Source organism: Dermacentor variabilis, chromosome 8, assembly GCF_050947875.1.
Source record: "Dermacentor variabilis isolate Ectoservices chromosome 8, ASM5094787v1, whole genome shotgun sequence".
Taxonomy (NCBI): Eukaryota; Metazoa; Arthropoda; class Arachnida; order Ixodida; family Ixodidae; genus Dermacentor; species Dermacentor variabilis.
The window spans coordinates 79,907,068-79,926,639 of NC_134575.1; the positions used below are offsets into that span (position 1 = coordinate 79,907,068).

The following is a 19,572-nucleotide window of genomic DNA, read 5'->3' on the forward strand; positions in this document are numbered from 1 at the left end:
ATCTCCTTACTTAGCACGCAAGGGCCTGTTGAAAATCGTGGCGGTGGGCAACGAAACGTTAAGAATGCCGCATAAACATATTCCCAGCGAAGAACAGTTGACAGTGCGATCTCGTAAAGGTGCTGAAAGGGTTCGATAAAGTTATACTGCAATGCAACAAGTTTTATTATACACAAATAAATCCATACTCTCCGGTAGGTGCGAGTAGTCAGCGCCTGAGCGATCGCCCGGTAGCTGTCTTCTATTCCTTCCGGAATGGTGCAATCTCGGGCTATTCAGAAAAAGCTAAGTTTTCTTCGGCATATTCATGTGTTTTTTGCGCCTAGCATCACTTTGACGCGGTGAGTTTTCGGAGTTTTGTGATGTCACATTAAAGACAGGCGAAGTTGGCGCAGCCCGAAAATTTTTGAGCAATAGCAGAGGGCTAATGGCGAAAAGGCGTCGAGTCAGAAATAATTATTGAGGTTAAAGCCTTAAATCTATATTTCAAAGTCGCGTTGCGTGGTACAGAGAATATCACGCCACCGAAGGAAGGCCAGAAGCTAACCAAAGCATGCAGAGCTGTGTATGAGAGATGATTAATGAATAGCAAAGTGAATCCATGATTGGTCAGTGATTGCATTAAGGTGAATTATTGTAAATTAAGGCGTAATAAGGAAGATTAGGGTGTATTTCACTGGCTCAAAAGGATTAAAGTTGATTAAGGTGTATTAAGGAGGATTATGTTGTATTGCGGTGGACGCAACATAGATAAAGGAGGATTAAGGTTAAATGCAACGCATATTCGGACGAATTAGGGTAAATTAGCATGGCTTAAGGAGTATTATTATGGATTAAGGTCAATCATGGTGTCTGAAAAAGAATTTAGATGCTTGAAGGAGGATTAGGTCGGATTCAAATGAATCAACGTGATTAACAATAGGCCTTACGAGGCTTTGGCCTTCGCTTGTCTCAGGCGATACATAAGGACACTTGATGATTTGTTTATTTTAACGCGACAACGTTAAGGAGCCCGTGTCGCAGAAAATCTGGCGTCCCACGTGCAGCGTGAGACGTCGCGTCAGCAAACAGATTTTCGAAGCGCACATACCCAGGCGTTATAAATGATGCAAGGAATTGACTGAAGTAATTGAATTTCTCAAGCTAAAATACGTGGAAAATTGTAACCTACGGCTTGCACACAACCCAGAGAAATGATAGCTCTCGGATTGCAATTTCAATTTATGAGAAAACGTAGGTATGTAAGGCAAAAACTCAAAGAAACCACTTCGCGCACACAAACCGGGCCACTGTGTCGGCCATTTGGCGAGTGCCGGCGCGATGGGCTTCTAGGGGGCGATGGAGCCGCGCACCCGGTTCCTTGCATTAACTCCAGCTGGCACTCGCCTCCGCTGCATCACGGCCCAGGAAAAAGCTTTGTGGTTCCACCACAGAGCTCACCTTTGTGCACAGCATTCGCGTCAAGCGTTTCCAGGTAAAGATGACGGTTACATACGCTCCAGTTGCCTGGACGCACGAATTAAAAGCACGAATGGAAATCGTAGCCTTTCCATGAACCATTGTAAAGGATTTACATTAAACAATGGAACATTCATCACGGAAGTACTCTCCTAAATATTACATAATATATAAGTAACGGTAACCTTGTAAGAACCTTGAATATTCTAGTGCTAAACGTTGGCATTGACACAAGTCTTCTATGTATTTTTATATGCATTCCTCGTATATATATTTTGGTATGCCTTTGTAGCCACTGCAGTAATGTTATAGTTAAAGTATTTCCTCTTTTTCTACGCAGATAATACAGTTGCGGAGACCACAGCATTGGTGACGAAACAGCCAGCCGTGTTATCTTCCATGGAGGTACCAGAAATGCCGAGCACACACATGATGCCCTGGGCAACACTGACACTCAATGATACGGCCGCTTCTATGAGAAGGAGTTGAATGTCATCATATGTTTTTCTTTATCGCACATTCCTAGAAGACGTCCTCATACCCTTTCTCCTTGCGTTATGATACTACAAACTGGAGAACTCGTTTAGGTATTTTGGTTGAATTTCTTGTGGAAGTTGGCATTGAAGTAGCAGTTTTCTTTATTGTGTTTTTAATAAGGAGAATATTGTGAAATGCAAATTATTGTGACTGCACAATTTTATGCCTGCTGTATTCTGGAAAACTTGATTGGCAGTTGCTTTTCTGATCTTATCGAAGTCTGTTCTTCTGGTTGTAGACCAATGAAAGTCAAGACCAAGGATGAGTCGAACCTGGCCCTCGCCTGCTTCAGGGAAGGCGCACGGTCTGAGGCAAATTTGAACACTACTTTCAATTAGTGGGCGGAAGATAAAGTGATAACCGAGACGTTCGAGCTTGCGCCACGGGCGCAGATATTAAGGACATTATAAGCCTCTTGCCGTTTCCGAAACGATGATGCTTTTATACAGGAGGTAGAGCGTACTACCGCAAGCGAACCTGCTCTGTATATAGAAAAAGTTTTGTGAATGGGATATAATAGTGAAAGGCAACAAAAAGTTCGTTTTGCAACCAATATATTAGACGGGATGTCCTGCAGAGACCATGCCGTAGCAATAAAGGCCTGCTGAAAAGGGTGTGAGAAGACACTTATAGATACCTAGTGTTTACTACTGTGCACGTGAACTTTCTCTCCTTTCTTTTTTTTCTTATTTCTTTAACGGGCAGGCGAATGGATGTCCATGTCGTTCGTCTCACTACTTTTCCCGCTTTTTTTCTTTCTCCCAAGAAGAACAAGCGTGAGGATCAACTATTGCGTAACTCCTTTGGCCGATGTAATGGACTCCGTTCCATGTCCATTGACATCAATAGTGATAATACGGGAGTTCATAAAGGAACGCATCCATTGCGGGTTCCGCGCATAACGATGGATGGATGAATGAATAACATTCTTGAGGTCCGTCGGTGCGCGCGATTAGTGCGCATCGGCCCACTCCCACGTCGGGACAGAGAGGACATGCCCCTGCGCCGCGTCGCGGGCCCGATGGACAGCCGAGAACGGCAATTCAAGGTCCGAGTTGCGTAGAGCTCGGTCCCACTCTTCCTTGGTGGTCCTGGCCCCCGTGCTTGCTTTGCCTTTAGCGATATCAGTTGTTGCCGCAGTAGATGAAAGACTTCTCCCGACATTCAGAACGAGGGCACAACACTGGGATCAAAAATGGTAGCTGCTGTAGGGTTCAACGCCTGGATCGATTTGGTTGAGCTCATTGGCGAAAGGCTACGCCCCAATCTATTGGATCTCACACTCGTGGTCGAAAGTGCCCGTGTAGAAGCACCCTATCCTTGTTGTATTTGGCAACGTTTTAAAGTGCCTGAGTGACAGGCATATAAATTATTGGTCGGTTTAGAAACCTCTGGGACGTCACAGTCGCTGTGTCGCGCGACAACATGGTAAAATCGTCTCTCTTGGTACTTAAATGGCGGCTTTCCCCGTGGGTTTCATGTTTCGTTAATAATAAACGAAAGCTTCGCCTTTCGCATAGTTTTCGCTCTTGCCCACGCTCAGCTGCGGCATCTAGGGGAGGCTACGAGATCAATTTTCCCCTTTAATAATGAACACCAATTGCACGCGAGAGTTCCCTCGACCAAATACTTGAAACACAGCTATTTCACATGCGAAAACGCTGAACGAATTGGCACGCAAAGGCGAACAAGCAAGACTTAATTGATTATGCAGCGAGATTTGACCAAAGTATGCAAAAGAAACTCAGCTAGCATTTAATGCGAGGCCATCTCCTGCGTCCTGGTATAAGAGTAGAACGAAAAGGGGAATAAAGGGTGGTCAAAGAGGGACCCTGCCGCTAATAGGAGCCGAACCCACACCTAGCGCATTAAGCGTACGGTATTTACCTATTGAGCTACCGCAGAGGCTGTGCTCCTGTCGATTTTAGTACGCTAACTACGTCCAGCCGCGAGAGGGTTAGCGCCGTATCGGGGCGATGAAGGCAGATCACAGGGCCCTTCAGTTGGACCCACCGCAGACGATGACGCTGTGATTTCCCACTTTTACTGACTTATTTCCCTGTGGGTGTAATCTACGTGAGTCTTTATTAGTTAGAGTGCCAGCACAGAACAAAACACAATAAAAATACAGGAGTTAGCGCTGTGGTCCCATTGCGCTGATGGTATGGTGGTCTTCAGTTTGTTCGGTCACTTCCTCTCCCTGCGACGCTGACACAGTGGCTTCGTCAATCGACACTTCAGTGCTGTGTGACTGCACATATGGTCCTCCCTTGGCCACGAACTCAATGGGGTCAATGAAAATGCCTTCCTCGTATGGCGTCGGCGCCAGCGCCTTTAGTGTGTGCTCTGAATTTGAAAAAAAGGAAAGTCTTTAGAAGCATCACACACACTGAATATCTTCAGCAACAATCTTGCTCTTATCTCCTTATACTGATCCCGTACGACATGATAGCTGTCGTTAATGCTCGTCGGGTTCGGGGTTTTGCGTCCATGTGCCGGCTTGCCCATGTTCTAGCGAAAATCTTAAGTAACACTCAAACAACGACATAAGAACGACAACACATGGTACTATGTAAGTCCTTCTCACGTGTGTGCTTGTCTGTTTAGCCCTTTTTTGCTTTACAATATGACACACCCAGTATCCTGAATCACTGCCTTTTCCCACGTCAATTTTAATTATTTGCGCCAATTAAGTAATTGGAGGCTACAGGTTTTTAAATGTAACATTTACCCCTTAACTTGTGCGCTGCATGGGCGGACTCCCGGCCTTGGTTGTTCAAGTTCTCCGTTAATTTGGAAAACCCGCATTCAACTCTTTCTGCTTCAACGAAATCCTTGTATTACGGGCGGGCGAATATTTGAGGTTTTGGCATAGGGCTCCAGACCCATTGCTATTCAAATCGTGTACGATTTCAAAATACACTGTTCAATGTTGGCGAATATTTGTTTCGTTCAAGTACTACAAGGGGTCAACAACAGTCATTGCAGTCCACACAAAGGAAGACTGATAGAGGCCCTTCGTACTTATCATTTCGCAAGTGAATCTCGGTTCTCGTGCACGTGCTCCAATTGCTCAACGAACAGACGAAAGATGTCGCTTATGGTCACCAGCCGTTGAATAAGCATGCGTCATTTGAGGCAACCTATGAATTTGGAGTCTTGATTTAAACAGAAGAATTTATTATCTGGCCAACCTCACGGTGCTTGGATCTTTTCAAAACGCTGTGCGGTGCGGCGGTATTGCATTAGCTCCTCCAACGAGTCTTTCATTCTACTGTATGAATCTCGGGACATGCTGGTCTTATTTTTTTCTTTACTCCCACAGTCAAGACTAGGCAGATATGATCGCGCTTTCATGTGTTTCACATTTACAAGCTTTTCAATTGATTTGATGTCCAGTTATTGCTGGCTTTAAATGCATCATATTACGCAAACAAGCGTTTTGTTGACAAGCAATGTGGACAAAACTTGCAGCTTCTAATGGACCATTTTCTTAAAAGTAATTACGAATATTCAGTGTTAGATTCCATTTTTGAAGGTCACTTTCTCGAATATTTGTTCTAGATTCGATTTCGAAATTACTCTACATCTAACACCTACTATTTTTATTGTTTCTTTGCCACATGTGCCTTATTGGATCGGGATAGCGTGTAGTACACTGCGTGCACACAATCGTACATAATCCAATGACACTGCGGATGACGGAGGTACCTATTCGAACCCACGTTGGGCCAGTAGGTCGTTGCACTCGTAAAAGCAAGCCTGACGAGTGTTAAAGCAACCTGTCTCACTTTTCGTTGCCACTGCTATAATGAGGCTGAAATAGCACTTATTGATCGCACGCATGAAATTAACATCCTTTAAAAGTGCTCGGCAATATTGAGCTGCATAGAATTTGCTTACGCATGCAGTAGAACCTCGTTAACTCAAAGTCGTTCAGACCGAGAGAAACCCTAAAATAAAGAACGTTGTCAAATAATGAAAAAATGGTATCAAGCGCGAAATAAGCACGCAAAACTTCACCGCACCAACGATGCGCCTTTATTTCACCCGAACAAGCTCGCCTGCAAAACCTTTGTGCACCGGCAAGCACCTTGCTTATGTTTTGAACTTTCATATTTCAGTTACTAACACTCTCATCTTTCAAGGTCTAGAAATGTTCTTTACTTCAGTACCATGGGAACGATGCAGGCCCGAGCATAAATGCCTATCTAGTGAAAATACACTGTAGGGCCTAGAAAGGCAATAAATTGTGGGCCTTCTGCAAGTTTTCTTACTGTCCAGGCAGAGTACCCAAATTTCTAACCCCTCAAATGAACTGTCACGAGTAACATAGCTGACAACGTGAAAACTCGTTAAAATATTTTGTTTTGTCAACTGCTTCGTAAAAAGCATAAAAGTGCCAATGCCGGGTTTATTTGTGGTCACTTCAATTTTCCTTCCTGAACAGCATGTTCTCTTTCATCCATCTGCAGGGCGCCACTAAAAGTATTTACGATGTAGGAGTTTTCCTTCTACTACTAATAAGTCATGGGATTCCCCACACAATAGGTTGGCTGAGTGAGCTATTTGGGGAACCATCGTTAGATAATTTTAGCGTGTCTGGCATTACGGCAAACGCAGGTGGCTTGGGCGGTTTAGCGGATGAGAGGGGTTGTTAATGTGAGCTGCCGGCGTGTTGGCACCACTTTTTGCCGAAAAACTTAACGAAATAGAGAGCTTTTATTACAGCGAACAAGTATATTCTACTTCGCCGTTGCAACTGTTCGGCCGCAACACGATTACGACGCTGTCGGAAATTGGTTACTGCAATGTTAGCTCTGTGTTTGTCTGGTTCAGCTCTGCGCCCCCAGCTGTCGGCACCGCTCCAGTCGCTCACGTTTACGCCTCCGCTCATCCGGCTAAACGCGCCATACGCTTGCGTTTGCGGGAATACCGGGTAAGCTGAAAATCGCTGGTGGGTGTAAAACCCGAGGGTAAAGAAGGACGTTGACCGGAGAAGGAGAAGCGCTCACGGCAAACAGGCTTTATCATCCGAAGCGCCAAATTTATTCAAGGCAGTGAAAGCGCTACCTAAGGTAGACCTTTTTTTTTAGCTCGTGTGTTTTTATTTGTTCTGTCGTGGACAGGTAATGTTTCCTAGATAGCTCTTTCACTACATTGCGGAAATTTAATGCTTTGGGTGATCGAAACTCACTAGGGAGTGGGCGCTTGACTTTGCTGTGTCAACGTCTACGTCCAACCTTTCCCCGTACACATGATTCGAACTTGCTCGCTTTTCACACGTTTCCCTGAGTTCATTTGTGATTGCTAAACGAGGAAGAAGGTAAGGAGAAAGCAGTGATGGCTGGGGTATGGAACGTGAGTGTTAATGATGGTCAATCAGTTTTTGTTACTTTTTTGCATATTATATGCCTATATGTTTGCGCAACAATACTTTTAAAAATATTAAAAATGTTCAGACAACCCGCAGGGTTGTCTGAACAGACAAATCAAACAGTCTCCTCGTTCATAGGAGATCACTTTTCTTTATTTACAAAACGAACAACACAGTCTACACTGAGCGGCTTGTGTTATCTAATTGGCTGACAAGAGGCGAGGAGCACGCTCAAGTGGAGAGGGAGTCGATGGGTCCGAGCCACTGCTCTGAAAACGGATAACCGGATGAAGAGGGTGGTGCCGGCGTCTGCGACTGGTCCGCTTTCCCTTAATTAGCTTGCGATGGCTGCTCGAAAATTGCGGCGGCATGCAACGGAAGCTTAAGCATGACGCTAAAACGGATCCTCAGCAAAGAAGAGTTGGCAGAGCGAGGTCGTAAGCGTGCCGAAAGTGCTCGGAAAGGTTACACGGCAAAGAAAAAAAGCTTTATTATCATATCAAATAAACCCTTGCTCTCCGGCAGGTGCGAGTACCCAGCGCCTGAGCGATCGGCGGCAGCCATCTTTTATTCCGATCAGAACGAGGCAGCCTGCGGCTATTCAGACGAAAATGCAGTTTTTTTCGGCATATTATTGCGTCTTTAATGCGTACACGTCACTTTGATGCGGAAATTTTTGCGGTTTTTGTGATGTTGCGCGTCAGGCAGGTGAAGTGGGGGCAGTCCGAAAACTTTTGACCAATAGCCGGGGGATAATGGCGAAAAGACATCTAATCAGCACTAACTATTTTTCTTTTGTTCGGTCAAATCATGCATAATCAGTCTGTACACGTCATATCAGATGGGGAGCTATCGCGGTTTTCGTGACGTCGCGTGACAGACAGGTGAAGTGGGAGTGGTCCAAAAAAGTTTTTGACCAATCGTGGAGGACTGAATAAAGAATTGGAATAGAAAAGTTTCCAAGAGTTTTACGTTATAGCGCCCCTTCAAATGACATTATGCGCAATTTATTTATTGAATTTTGTGTACTTGTTTACAAAGCGATATTGTTATTATTTGCAATTGTAATAAATTAATCGAAAAAAATGCCAGTATTCGTCTCCGAGCACACCATACCACACACCATACAACGGAATTCGGGGCAAGCCTACACGACTGCACACTTTCCCATTGGTGCGGCAGCTATCATGTCTTAGGAGGCTTAACTGTGAAAGGAACAGAAAATCTCATGAATTGAAAATCCTAGTATGCTTAAGCACTTCTTAGGAGCTTTGAGTACGTGAGGATCCCTGTCCAGTTCAATGCCGCTGAACAGTCCTTGGAGTTTTGAACTGCTCGCGAGCAAGCGATCCCACTGGGACGCTTCACCAGCTTGGCGAGTTTCGATTTGGACTTAACGAGCCCCACTTCGAACGAAGGCGAGGGCTTGCGCGGCCAAGGAATGCTGGGATAGCAACAGGCTTTCGAGAGCGGGAGCGAGGGTGATGTGCGTCTCGGCGATCTCTCCCATCCCACAATGCCCAGCTAGCTAGCGCGGCAGCAGGTGTGCCCTTCCGCCCGCTATGCTCCGTCCAGCCGCAGTCGTGACGTGGCGTTGCAGCTATTGGGAATCTAGGTGCCGTTTGTCGCTTGTCCAGACGACAGAAGCCGGATTTGTCACTCAATGGGCCGTTTGATGCTTTCGCATCAAAAAGAAATTGCGCGTTTTAACGCCCCGTAAAACACACGATGTGTGCAAGGTGTCATGCGGGGGACTCCGGAATACTTCGAAGACGTAGCGTGTTTCACTACGATTTATTTCTAAATTCAAGAGTGTTTTTGACTGTGCTTTCCGTCGAAATGCAGTGGCTGCGGCCGGAGATCGCTTCCGTAACATCGTGCTCCGCCGCAGAACAGCATAGCCACGTAGCCACGGCTGTGCTGTAAGCACGGGTGTAAGAAGTATCGCAACCCAAAATTGCTAGTGCGAAGTATGTTCAACGGTTGGAACGACGGAGATATAGGCGCGTATTCATACACGCAATAGCGTATGCGTATGATGTGCACTTTTGGTTTTCCAGAAGGCTTTTTTTTGAGAATCCACCGATGGCATATAGCGGAATATTTATGCAGACTTGCGAGTCACGCTGTCATTCAACCTTTAATTTTTAGGTGGCGTAAGGTTCTCCACGTAAGATTGACGGAAAGATAGCTAGGTCATCAAAGCGTATAGCAAACGTCACAAATCACAGAAAAATAAATATGGCCAATGATATTGCGTACTTGTATTTTTGGCACTGTGGTGTCATTTTTGCTCGGTGCCCTTCAATCGGGCTGTCCCGCTTCCAAGCAATTGCAACAAATTCGGCTAAGGGTAGATTGTGCCCTTATATTGCTCTATGCAGCTCTAGGAAGGCGAAGTTGAATTGAAACAGAAAATAAGATTGAACTATCTGACAAACATCGTATAATTGGCTTTGAGCTGCTTGTTTACAACGTCGAAGTTCTGCACTGAGGATGAATATGACGTCTGCTTGGCTTTATATCGCCTCGACGCCATGTAAATGTTCAAATTGAAACAGAAAATAAGATTGAACTATCTGACAAACATCGTACCATTGGCATTGAGCTGCTTGTTTACAACGTCGAAGGTCTGCACTCATCCCTGACGAACACGACGAAGACGAGAGCTAGGAAGCACGTGACCGAGGCGACTGTTAGCACCGTCACCCAGGTACAGCGGCTCAACAGAGGAGCCATCCTGCGTAAGATGCAGCAACAGTGACGCCGCAGCACCTCCGTTTTTACGATGTTAGGGTGCAACAGTGCCTCAGCAGATGTAGTGCACAGCAGGTTTCTGAGAAACCGGCTGTGCACTATGCCATCTGTGGTGTGGAACGTGTCAAGTTCGATGAAGCCAGGTGGCGCAGATAAACTCCTCAGGTTATGCTATTATTAAAAGGGCCACTAAAACATCTCGGACAAATAAAGAAAAAACAACAATTGTGTACCCCTTCACCAGGGTTTTCTGGTCCCTGCCTCACATACCGTGACGCCAGCACGGTTATGCACGTGACGTCACTAGGCTAGAAGCTGTTAATCGTTCAAAACACGAGGGACTGCCTCGCATATCTTTTCCACGCAGTCCTGTGTTCCTTCTTCCTCACAGTTTCCCTTGCCTGTTGAGCGCAATGCATTGATTTCACCTTTTGGAGCCGGTTTTTTTTTTTTTTACGGCTTCTGCGGCGTTTAACAGCGCGTCGCCAAAGAGCGATGAATTCAGGTAAGCGCAAGTTGACGGCGGTCTTCGAAAAGACTGGAGGGTGAGAGACACGTGTGTCGCGACGGGGGAAGCGTACATATCGGAAAGACAGCGAAGGTGAGATAGAAAGTGCTCGCTCGCAGTCATGCTCATAATGGTTTCAACCCCTTTAACATCTTTGTTGTACGGTAGGGATGGTAGCAGATATTAACAGTGCAATTTGGTGCCTGCTTTCGCGTGTTGGTTAGTCAAATGGTTTAAATTGAACCCATACTCAGGATATAATGTGAGTGCAAGGGACTCGAATTGATGCGGGAATGGGCAGTACACTTAAAGAGTTTATGAATGATGGGATTAGAAAATATGTAACAATAACTTCTGAACAAATATGTATTCTATTACGTGTTATATTCTATAACTACAAAAAAAGCAAAATCATGTGACTTGGATACGATTGGAAATAGTTTATTTGTATTATTTAGGCTATGATCTAAACGTTGATAAACAGATCTGCACTTTTTTCTCAAAGTTTTCGCACTGCCATCAAGAAAATTATCTATTTTTGTTGCTTCCGGACTCGAGAACAACTCATTATTCGCGTTGACAGCTTATGGTAACTTCACCATGTCGCATCGTTATATACTGGCATGCTCGATTAATTCAGAAGGGCAAATATCCCCCAATATCAACATTAGTAAAGGTGAACATAAATTTACGACGGCAGCTTATTGATGAGAACCAGCTTTTAAGAACAAGACTCAATGTGATTTCGTCCCTAAATACTTTATTGGTCACTTACTCGATGCTTGAGCTGGCGTACAAATCTATCGAGGTACTCTCCGTCGAGCCGCTCTTCTCACGAGCGCGTAAATCTGCATTGGAACACGAAAAAAGGTCGTCTGACAGGCACATATATTATAATGCGGCCGCATGAAAAGACGGGAAGTAAGGTGCACAATTCTCCACGCATCGTCGTGGCCTATTTGTCCAACCAACGTATAATCCCCGGTACACAGGTCAAAGCAATTGCTACCTAAGCGCTTTTCGGTGTCATCTTTACTGCAGCTGCCTTTATCTTAAACCTTGTTCCCTAATCCAAAAGTGCACTTTGGTTATTCTTGATTCGTTACATCTAAGCACGGCGGCTCCTTAGGAGACTAAGATGGGCTAGTTGGTTGCTGGTTTGATGGAACGTGGTTATAACGGGGCGCTTTGAGGACAGGTCTGTCCTGTGTGCGTTCTTTCTGTGTCCTGTCCTCAAAACGCGCCGTTATAGGCATGGTGGCTTCCTTCGTCTTCACGCTGATGTTGCCGGAGATACAGTGAGGGAATGCGTAGGTGTCCAAGGGTGTTATGCAGGAAGGCCCAAGTTTGGCAAAGTTTGGTATCTCTGCAAGGTCTGGCCACACACTTAGGATAATCAGCTAATGTTATGAAGACATAAAATTCAACCCTATAGGAAAGCATCCGGTTTCATTTGCTTATAATTTATATTCACTCTTGGCTTATAATCACCTGGGCGTTACCTCGTAGGCAATCGAAAAAGGAGTCACGAGGTCAAACCGTCGATACTTGTTATTGTTATAGTGTTAGGTTATAGAAAAAAGTAAATAAAGGGTTCGTGCGAAATGCGCTACGGTCTGCATTGCTAGCATTCGATGGTACACAGACCGATAATGTCCGAAAGAGGAGACACGGCCGTGACACGCCCTAGGAGATTGTGGCAACCGGTTTCCGATTATGTACGTAGATAGCGGTGCCGTCGTGGTATTGGGATATTGCTTTGATAGCAATAAGCTAAGCTGGTGCGTAACCTTGCCCAGCCGTCTGTGTGTGAAACGAGGAGGCGACGTTAGCAGTGTGCGCTCGTGTTGACAAACCTGCCTTTACCTCGTGATTATTGTCTGCTGATTTCATGCATTTCGCCCTATCTTTGTTGACTGACTACCATCGAGCAAGCTCACGCGAGTGAGAATCTCGGGGCATCCTGCATAGTACCCCAGGACTTGTTTTCATGGCAGTCATTTCGCTAGAATGGTTTGTATGAGGCGTTAGCGACACATCATGAGCAAAGCCGAGCCGCCAATGGCCAATTGCTTTCACCAATAAACACATTTTTGAATTAGGCCCCCAATGTACCTGGGCCCGTATGTAGAAAAGGTTCTTAGGCTAGAATTCTTCGTTAGAGCTACTCCAGCCAATCCAGATGCTGGACATTATTTTACTGGAGGCAGCCAGCCAATGACAAACAGAAGTTGCGAACGACAAGCCATGTGAATGCGGGCATTTATGCGCGGTTGCTTTTCAAACTGCACATTTAACTCGCATAAAGGAGGGCGCCATTGTAATAGTGACGCTAGTAGGAGAGAGTAGAGGAAGCAGAATCTGACTGATGCATGGCGATGGAAGACTGGAGACCATTCTGATCACTCAGTAGAGCTTGAAGTATAAGCCGAGGCTCATATAGTGTCAAAAATATACAACAACCCTGCGCTCACTTCAAAGACTGAGTAGCAATTGGGAATGTGGGGATATTGGACATCTCGAATACAAATGGAATAACGTTCGCAATTCGGCTCGAATTCTGTTCGAGAATTCACTGTCCGAAATTGCCGAATACGCGTTTATCTTCGAGTATAACACTATAAAAGAAGTCGCTTAGGGCAAGTTAGGACTGCTCCGCACGATTCTGCTGCATGAGAGCCATGGTTGTTGCACAGAAGCACCATATTCTTGAGCGAACGCACGGAGGGTATAACTTCCTCCTGATAATTGTCGGTAATGCCCCAAGAATTGAATATTTTCAGGCAACTTATATCGGAATTCATTGCCTGAATTCAGGCAAATCTAGTTTGGGGCCACACTCACCTTGTTTGCGTCTCTTTTAAAAGAAATAATGTACTTTGACACATAATTTATCTTACAATAAACGCAAAACTCTAGGCGCACCTAGTGTTGTATTATTTTGTTTCATTATTCTCATTATCACAATGAAGAACAGTTGTTTCTCATTCATACGCTCCTGAATTTCCCCTTCGATCTGTTGCGAACAGTTTCGGGCGTATGTATCAAACATAGTGTTTAAACTGTGTTTGTACTAAACGGACGACACCCATCGTTTGTATTTATTTTTCTAAGAAAATGTGAAAACAATTAATATTCGCCTGGATACTGCGAGGTTCTCTTCTGGAATATTAATGCTCGATTCCACCCGGACATGTCGCTATACGCACAGCCCTAATGTACACCTAGCAAGTCTGCCTGCTTACGCAAAGTTAGAGCCAAGCGCCCCGCAAAAGCGATGCAACAGGACATGATGAACGTGGCGTCAGGGAAATGTACATGGCCGTTTTGATTATAGAGGAAATAGAGATTAAGGGCGCTATAACGTAAAGCTATTCCAATATGTTTTTATTGCAATCTCCTGACGTCAAATTTGCGTAACCGCCGACGCAAGCATCGGGCGGTAACCCGCAGGGTTGTCTGAACACACCAATCAAACAGTCTCCTCGTTCATGGGAGGTCACTTTTGCTTGCTTGAAAAACGAATAACATTGCCTACACTGAGCAGCTTGTCTTTTCTAATTGGCTCGCAAGAGGCGAGGAGCATGATCAAGTGGAGGGGGATTCAATGGGTCCGAGCCGCTGCACTGAAAATCGATCACCGGATGAAGAGGGCGGTGTCGGCGTTTCCTAATAAGGCACTACTTTTTTTTTCTATACTTTGAGTGGCTAATGCTTCCATCCGCGGTAAGAAGTATAAAGGCGAAGGAGAGTAAATCGAAACAATGTATGGTGACAACCAAATATTCATAAGGTTATATGCATGTTATCCAACTCGAACACAATTTGCATAGAGGCGCAAGCCAATTAGTTTCGCTTATTTATCTGACGTAATATGGTTTCGCTTGATGAAAAAAGTATGCAGAAACTTTACTGCGGCTGTCTATGTATGTCTCAGCATGACCTCTAATTTGGGTTCACTCACCCATAAATTTACATTGGCCCAAACCCAAATTTCAGTTGGCGCACTCCCAAATTTAATGTTCGCCCACCTCCAAATTTGGGTTGGGTGACCCCTGAATTTTAGGTTGACCCATGCCTACGAAAGGCTTCCCCATCCATTTTCCATGGAGCCCTATGATGGGTATGCAAAAATTTGATAATATAGGTATTCTATATGATCAGTTTCTTTTTTCAGTTTCAATTGTGGCGTGTCGCTTATAAAGCTGCATACAAATCATCTACATTTTTACAATTAAAATGATCAAATGGTTTCGCAAATTTTGCATTTCAAGGCATCACACTGTTAGCGTGAGAGATTTTTATGGGGTGTGCTCGCCAAAGAATGCTTACGCATGAACGACTGATATCTGTACAGACTGCTGATTGTGACACTTGTTGTAGGATGAAATCTAAATGCCCTGGCAAAATTTTATGCTTGATCTTGATGTTATGCCATAGCTAGAATTTCTGCTAGAAATAAATAGATCGTATTTTTCATATACCCTACCATTTGCATTAGTATAGAAACGGTATTTAGCTCTGAGTTGACTCCAGCCGACTCGACCTTGATTCAAAGGTGAAGGGAGGATACTGCGCGTATTTTAGGGAGGAGCTGCTTTGCAATTCTTAGGTTGACGCCGACTACAGAAAGAGAACCCCTAGGAAAGAGCGTAGCAAGATAAAGCTAAAACCAGAAAAGGTCGGTCCAACAAGAGGCTGGTGTCACGGTAGGCTTCAGTTTCTTCTGCCGCTATGCCAGCCGCGCAGGTTTGACTCTGCTGGGAAAGGCTACTGATTCAATAGCAACCCGCGATTTCCATACCCATATGTTACAACGAAGATAAATGTACGTGTTCAATAAAACTGTCGCCGTTGCACAAGAATATCAGCAAAAACGCCCACAGAGCCCATGGCAAATCACCTGAACAATTGCGCGTCGATTAAAACCCGACGGGAAGCAAGCACACTATAAAATTCAAGATCGTTATGTGCTGTCTAGAGAGTTGGGCTGGCCTTCTGAGACAGGGAAAAAAATTGTCGCTTTCGCCCGAAGGGCGAAGCACTGTGAGTGATAGCGATGTTTAGCGTTCAATTCCTCGGGAGGTGTTAGTGTTTCAACGCGTTAGTGAGCTCTATCGGTGTGGTAAACGAACATTCATGGACTTCGTCCACACCCCAATCTATATTACTGTCCCGGCTCTCCGTTTCTACATATTGGCAGCTGTAACTGCCTGTTTGATATCTCTGTACTTGGCCGATCCCACGATGAAAGTACGAGCCAGTAATACTGGAGGAACGATGATCAACAATAGTGTTCGGCCGCTGTCTGACGTAGCTGTGCTGGGTGTTTCCCACAAACCAACATAATTTTTTCTTTGATGGCGGAAGCAATGATGGAGGGGAATCATGAGCCGCGCAAAGTATTTTGCTAAATACGTATGTGCTTTATTAAAGAAGTGCAACTTGATGCAGTTGGTGTAGAGAGAGAAAGTCGACTGAATAATTCCCGGCGTTGAACAAATGATCGCGTGGTTGACGTTAGAAAGACTTAATTTTTATCAGAAGGCCTCACTGTGTTGATCTTAAGTTGTAAATTATTTGCTCCAGGAAAGTGATGTATTGCAGGGCAGAAAATGCCCCCTGTACTTAATATATTGAAAAGGGGAGGAAGCCCAGGGCTGATTCTCATTGTTGACACAGACCTGAAAATAAGAGTAGCGAGGACATGTGGGGGATTTTTCTCGCCGTATGCTCTGTAATGAAAGTGGTGGGAAGGGTTTGTTGGTGCTCTCCAGGTAAGATGTCATTTTCGCAGGAACTTTTAGTTCATAACTTGACCACTCTTATCGCAAGGACCATACCAAAATCGGACCGCGAAAAGCAAGTCACCGGCTGCAAAATGTTCGTGAAGAGGTAACTTTGTTCCCCTCTTCATTCTATACATTTCAATATGCATATATGCTTGTAAACTACATTGATACCAATTTTTTTGCTGACCAGGAAGCCGGGTTCTCCTCCCCATTGGGCAATTCGTGTGACACATTGATGTCGGGGTATCGGTCGAAATATGCTTGCAGAGGTTGAAAATGTGGCAGGGGAAGGCATTCGTCTCGAAGAGCAGCCGTGCAGCACGCCTTTCGGATGGAATTATGACATTGGGAGGGTAAACACTGATATCGCTTCTGTTGGTACGGAGATATAGGGCCCGAAATGCAAGAATCTAATGAATAGCTTCGATGATAAAATTAACCTTCAATTTAAGGTATAAATACAGATATTTTAGAAATTGCGCAACGACGAGCTATTCTAAAGCTTCAATCTTATGGTAATAATCACCGACCTTAGCGGTTATGTAAACTCACACATCCTAAAATCCTCTCCCGCACGTTCGCATTAGGTCAATTTCTTCAGCACATATACCAACAAGGCAGGCAGGCTCTCCTTGAACACAGGAAAGTGCTTTTAGAAATGTTTTCTCTTTCCAATGGAAACACAACTTATTGCAGTGGTATCAGCGTTCTCAAGAGCTTCACTATCGCTGGGGTCAGTTCGCGCCATGCCAATTCCACTAGGCTTTCCTCCTTCTATGGGACCTTGCGCCCCGTAGCTCGCAGGACCTTTCTATAAAGTTACTCCATCCATCCATCCATCCTCCTTCTTATAAACGAAGAAATAGACAAAAACTCTAAAAGAAATTCCGAGGCAACAAAGACGATCGTTGCGGTGTGCACTGGGAAAGGATGAGAAGGTTCTCTTATATTTTATTGAAATGTTACTTTATATTTTTATGAATGCTGGAAACAGGGCTTGACGCAGGAGAAAATATTAGTGCATGTTGTCCGTGTGATATTTTATGAACACGGTTATTCAGTTGAGTATAAACAATTCCACTTCTAAGATGCACCGCGCGTGCCCCGAACCGCGCGGTGCATCCAGCAGCGAAATGCAAGAAGGAAGAAGATTTTGCCGGGCCGTACGGACGTTACATCATGGGTAAGAACTTCGGTTGTTTTCATCATGAAGGGCTCTTTATCACATTGCAAAGCTTTACCATATTGATTTTTATTCATCTGCATAACTCATCTGTAAAGCCAAGGGATATGATACGTCCCGTATAACAATTCAGTATGTTAGAAGGTTCTCAGCCGGGTCAAGATCGTGCTCCTTTGAGAATGGAATTGAGAATGTACCAGATCATTACTCTTAATGGAAACGCATCATTCGTACTCAAGGGCTAGTGCTGTTTAATCATAAAATTAGGCAGGTGCTACATTGCCTGCAGCCGGCAGAGTAGGCTTGGCGAAGACTTGCTGCCAGTTTTTTCCCCACTGGCTGTCTTCGACCATTTCGGAGGTAACTGCTGGCATGTTCCTTTTCCTATGACCCTATGCGCCAGCACAGGGCTTGAGATGTAGGGTTCCCGCCAAGGGAACGAAGCGATGCATCTTCAACAGGCGCAAACCAATGAATCATCCGTTGTTACTACGAGTTGGTTTCTATTGCAAAATATACCTATCCAGGTTTTACGGAAGTTCACGGCTGGATTGAGCATACTTAATCGCGATTAGTAATGAAAAGAGACTGCCGGTAACTTTAGCGCCGGCTAGACGGCCGGCTATCGGTAATACAGGCGGTTTCATAAAATGAAGGCTGTCAGATAAATGTTAGCCAATAACATGGCCGCAGGAATGAACAACCTAAAGCTCCTGCACACATATCTCGCACGCCGACTAGGTTAAGTAGCGCCAACCAGTTCTGCTTCTTTCATTTTCCGCCTCTTCTTCGACCTACGGAAGCTGAAGTGACGCCATGATGCTCTTCGCGGGCTTCCCGCTTTGCCCATGGTCGCTCCGCTTTCTATATGGCTGTGTCGCCGGTGATACGCACGTAAGCTGGAGAGTGGTTCTGATTTTGTTTCTATGAAGCGTTGTCGTGCTCTGAAAATCCAAAGAATGCTCCGGACACGCGATCGAGTAAGTATATTTCTTGCTGATGCGTGTTCTCGAGAGTGCAGAAAGAATATGGAAGGCCACGATCGAAGGAAGTGGAGCAGAAACTTCCTTGCTCAACCAGCGGAGGCAGATCTAGGTGGTGGCGGCTTTTCAAAATCTGGCGCTACTTAAAGGGGCCCGGATCCACTTTTTTACCGAAGTGGAGAAAGACATGTGCAATGAAAATAGGCTATTGCAGAAACACCTTGCCGCAGAAACTACTTCAAGTCGTTCTGTAGAAGAGCAGTTATCGGCAATCAAACGCGGCTTCCGCTGAGCTCCCTTTCCCGCTTCAGTGCCTTGCACTGCGAAGGCAACGGCGCAGCGGTGAGTGCCCACAACACTCTGCCTTCTAAATATCGCCTTGGCGCGCAGTTCAAATTTCATTTTGGTTGTTAACGCGGACGCCGCGAGTTCTGCGTTTGGTGCCTACGACGCGCCAAACATAAGCCAGACGCGGTCGTTCTCAGCGAGCCGCAGTGCGCTTAGCTTGTGAACTCGTGGCGGTACCCCGGGACGGCCGCAACATCTACGCCATGCAGCCGACCGCAGCGTGATGTCACATATCGGCCAATAGGAGCCGTCTAAGGGAATGACGAAATAAATCGTCTGATAATGAGATGCCGCGTCCAGAAGAGATTGGGGATAGGGCATTCTGTGAAAAAGACAGCGCTTGAGAGAAAGGTGGTTTGCGAACTGCGCGCATCGTGTATGACAGCAAAACTTGGCTGACGTGTTCACAGCCGCTTATGCTATCCACAAGTTATGCTATTTGACGAAGCCCGAGGGGTGGATCAAGGCCCCTTTAAAGAAGCGGTAGTAGTCGCGATGTAGGGTCGTCCTGCGCAGTAGGGGGTGGGGGAAAATTAATGTTCGTTTTATTGATCTCACAGACAATTAGGCATTGGTCAGGGCGGATAATGAAATTTCGCACCGTGTAGCTGGGACGTGAAACCCCAGAT

At 45.3% G+C, this 19,572-nt stretch overlaps 1 protein-coding gene across 2 annotated transcripts in view; it reads left to right on the forward strand.

Moving 5' to 3' along the window:
* The first annotated feature begins 17,539 nt into the window (after window positions 1-17,539).
* Window positions 17,540-19,572, forward strand: part of LOC142591130 (uncharacterized) — a 28,055-nt gene continuing 26,022 nt past the window's right edge. For both annotated transcript variants that reach the window (XM_075703509.1, XM_075703510.1), the window contains exon 1: window positions 17,540-17,612. In XM_075703509.1, coding sequence (XP_075559624.1) covers window positions 17,609-17,612 — 4 coding nt within the window. In that variant the 5' untranslated portion in view covers window positions 17,540-17,608. The remainder of the gene's footprint in view (window positions 17,613-19,572) is intronic.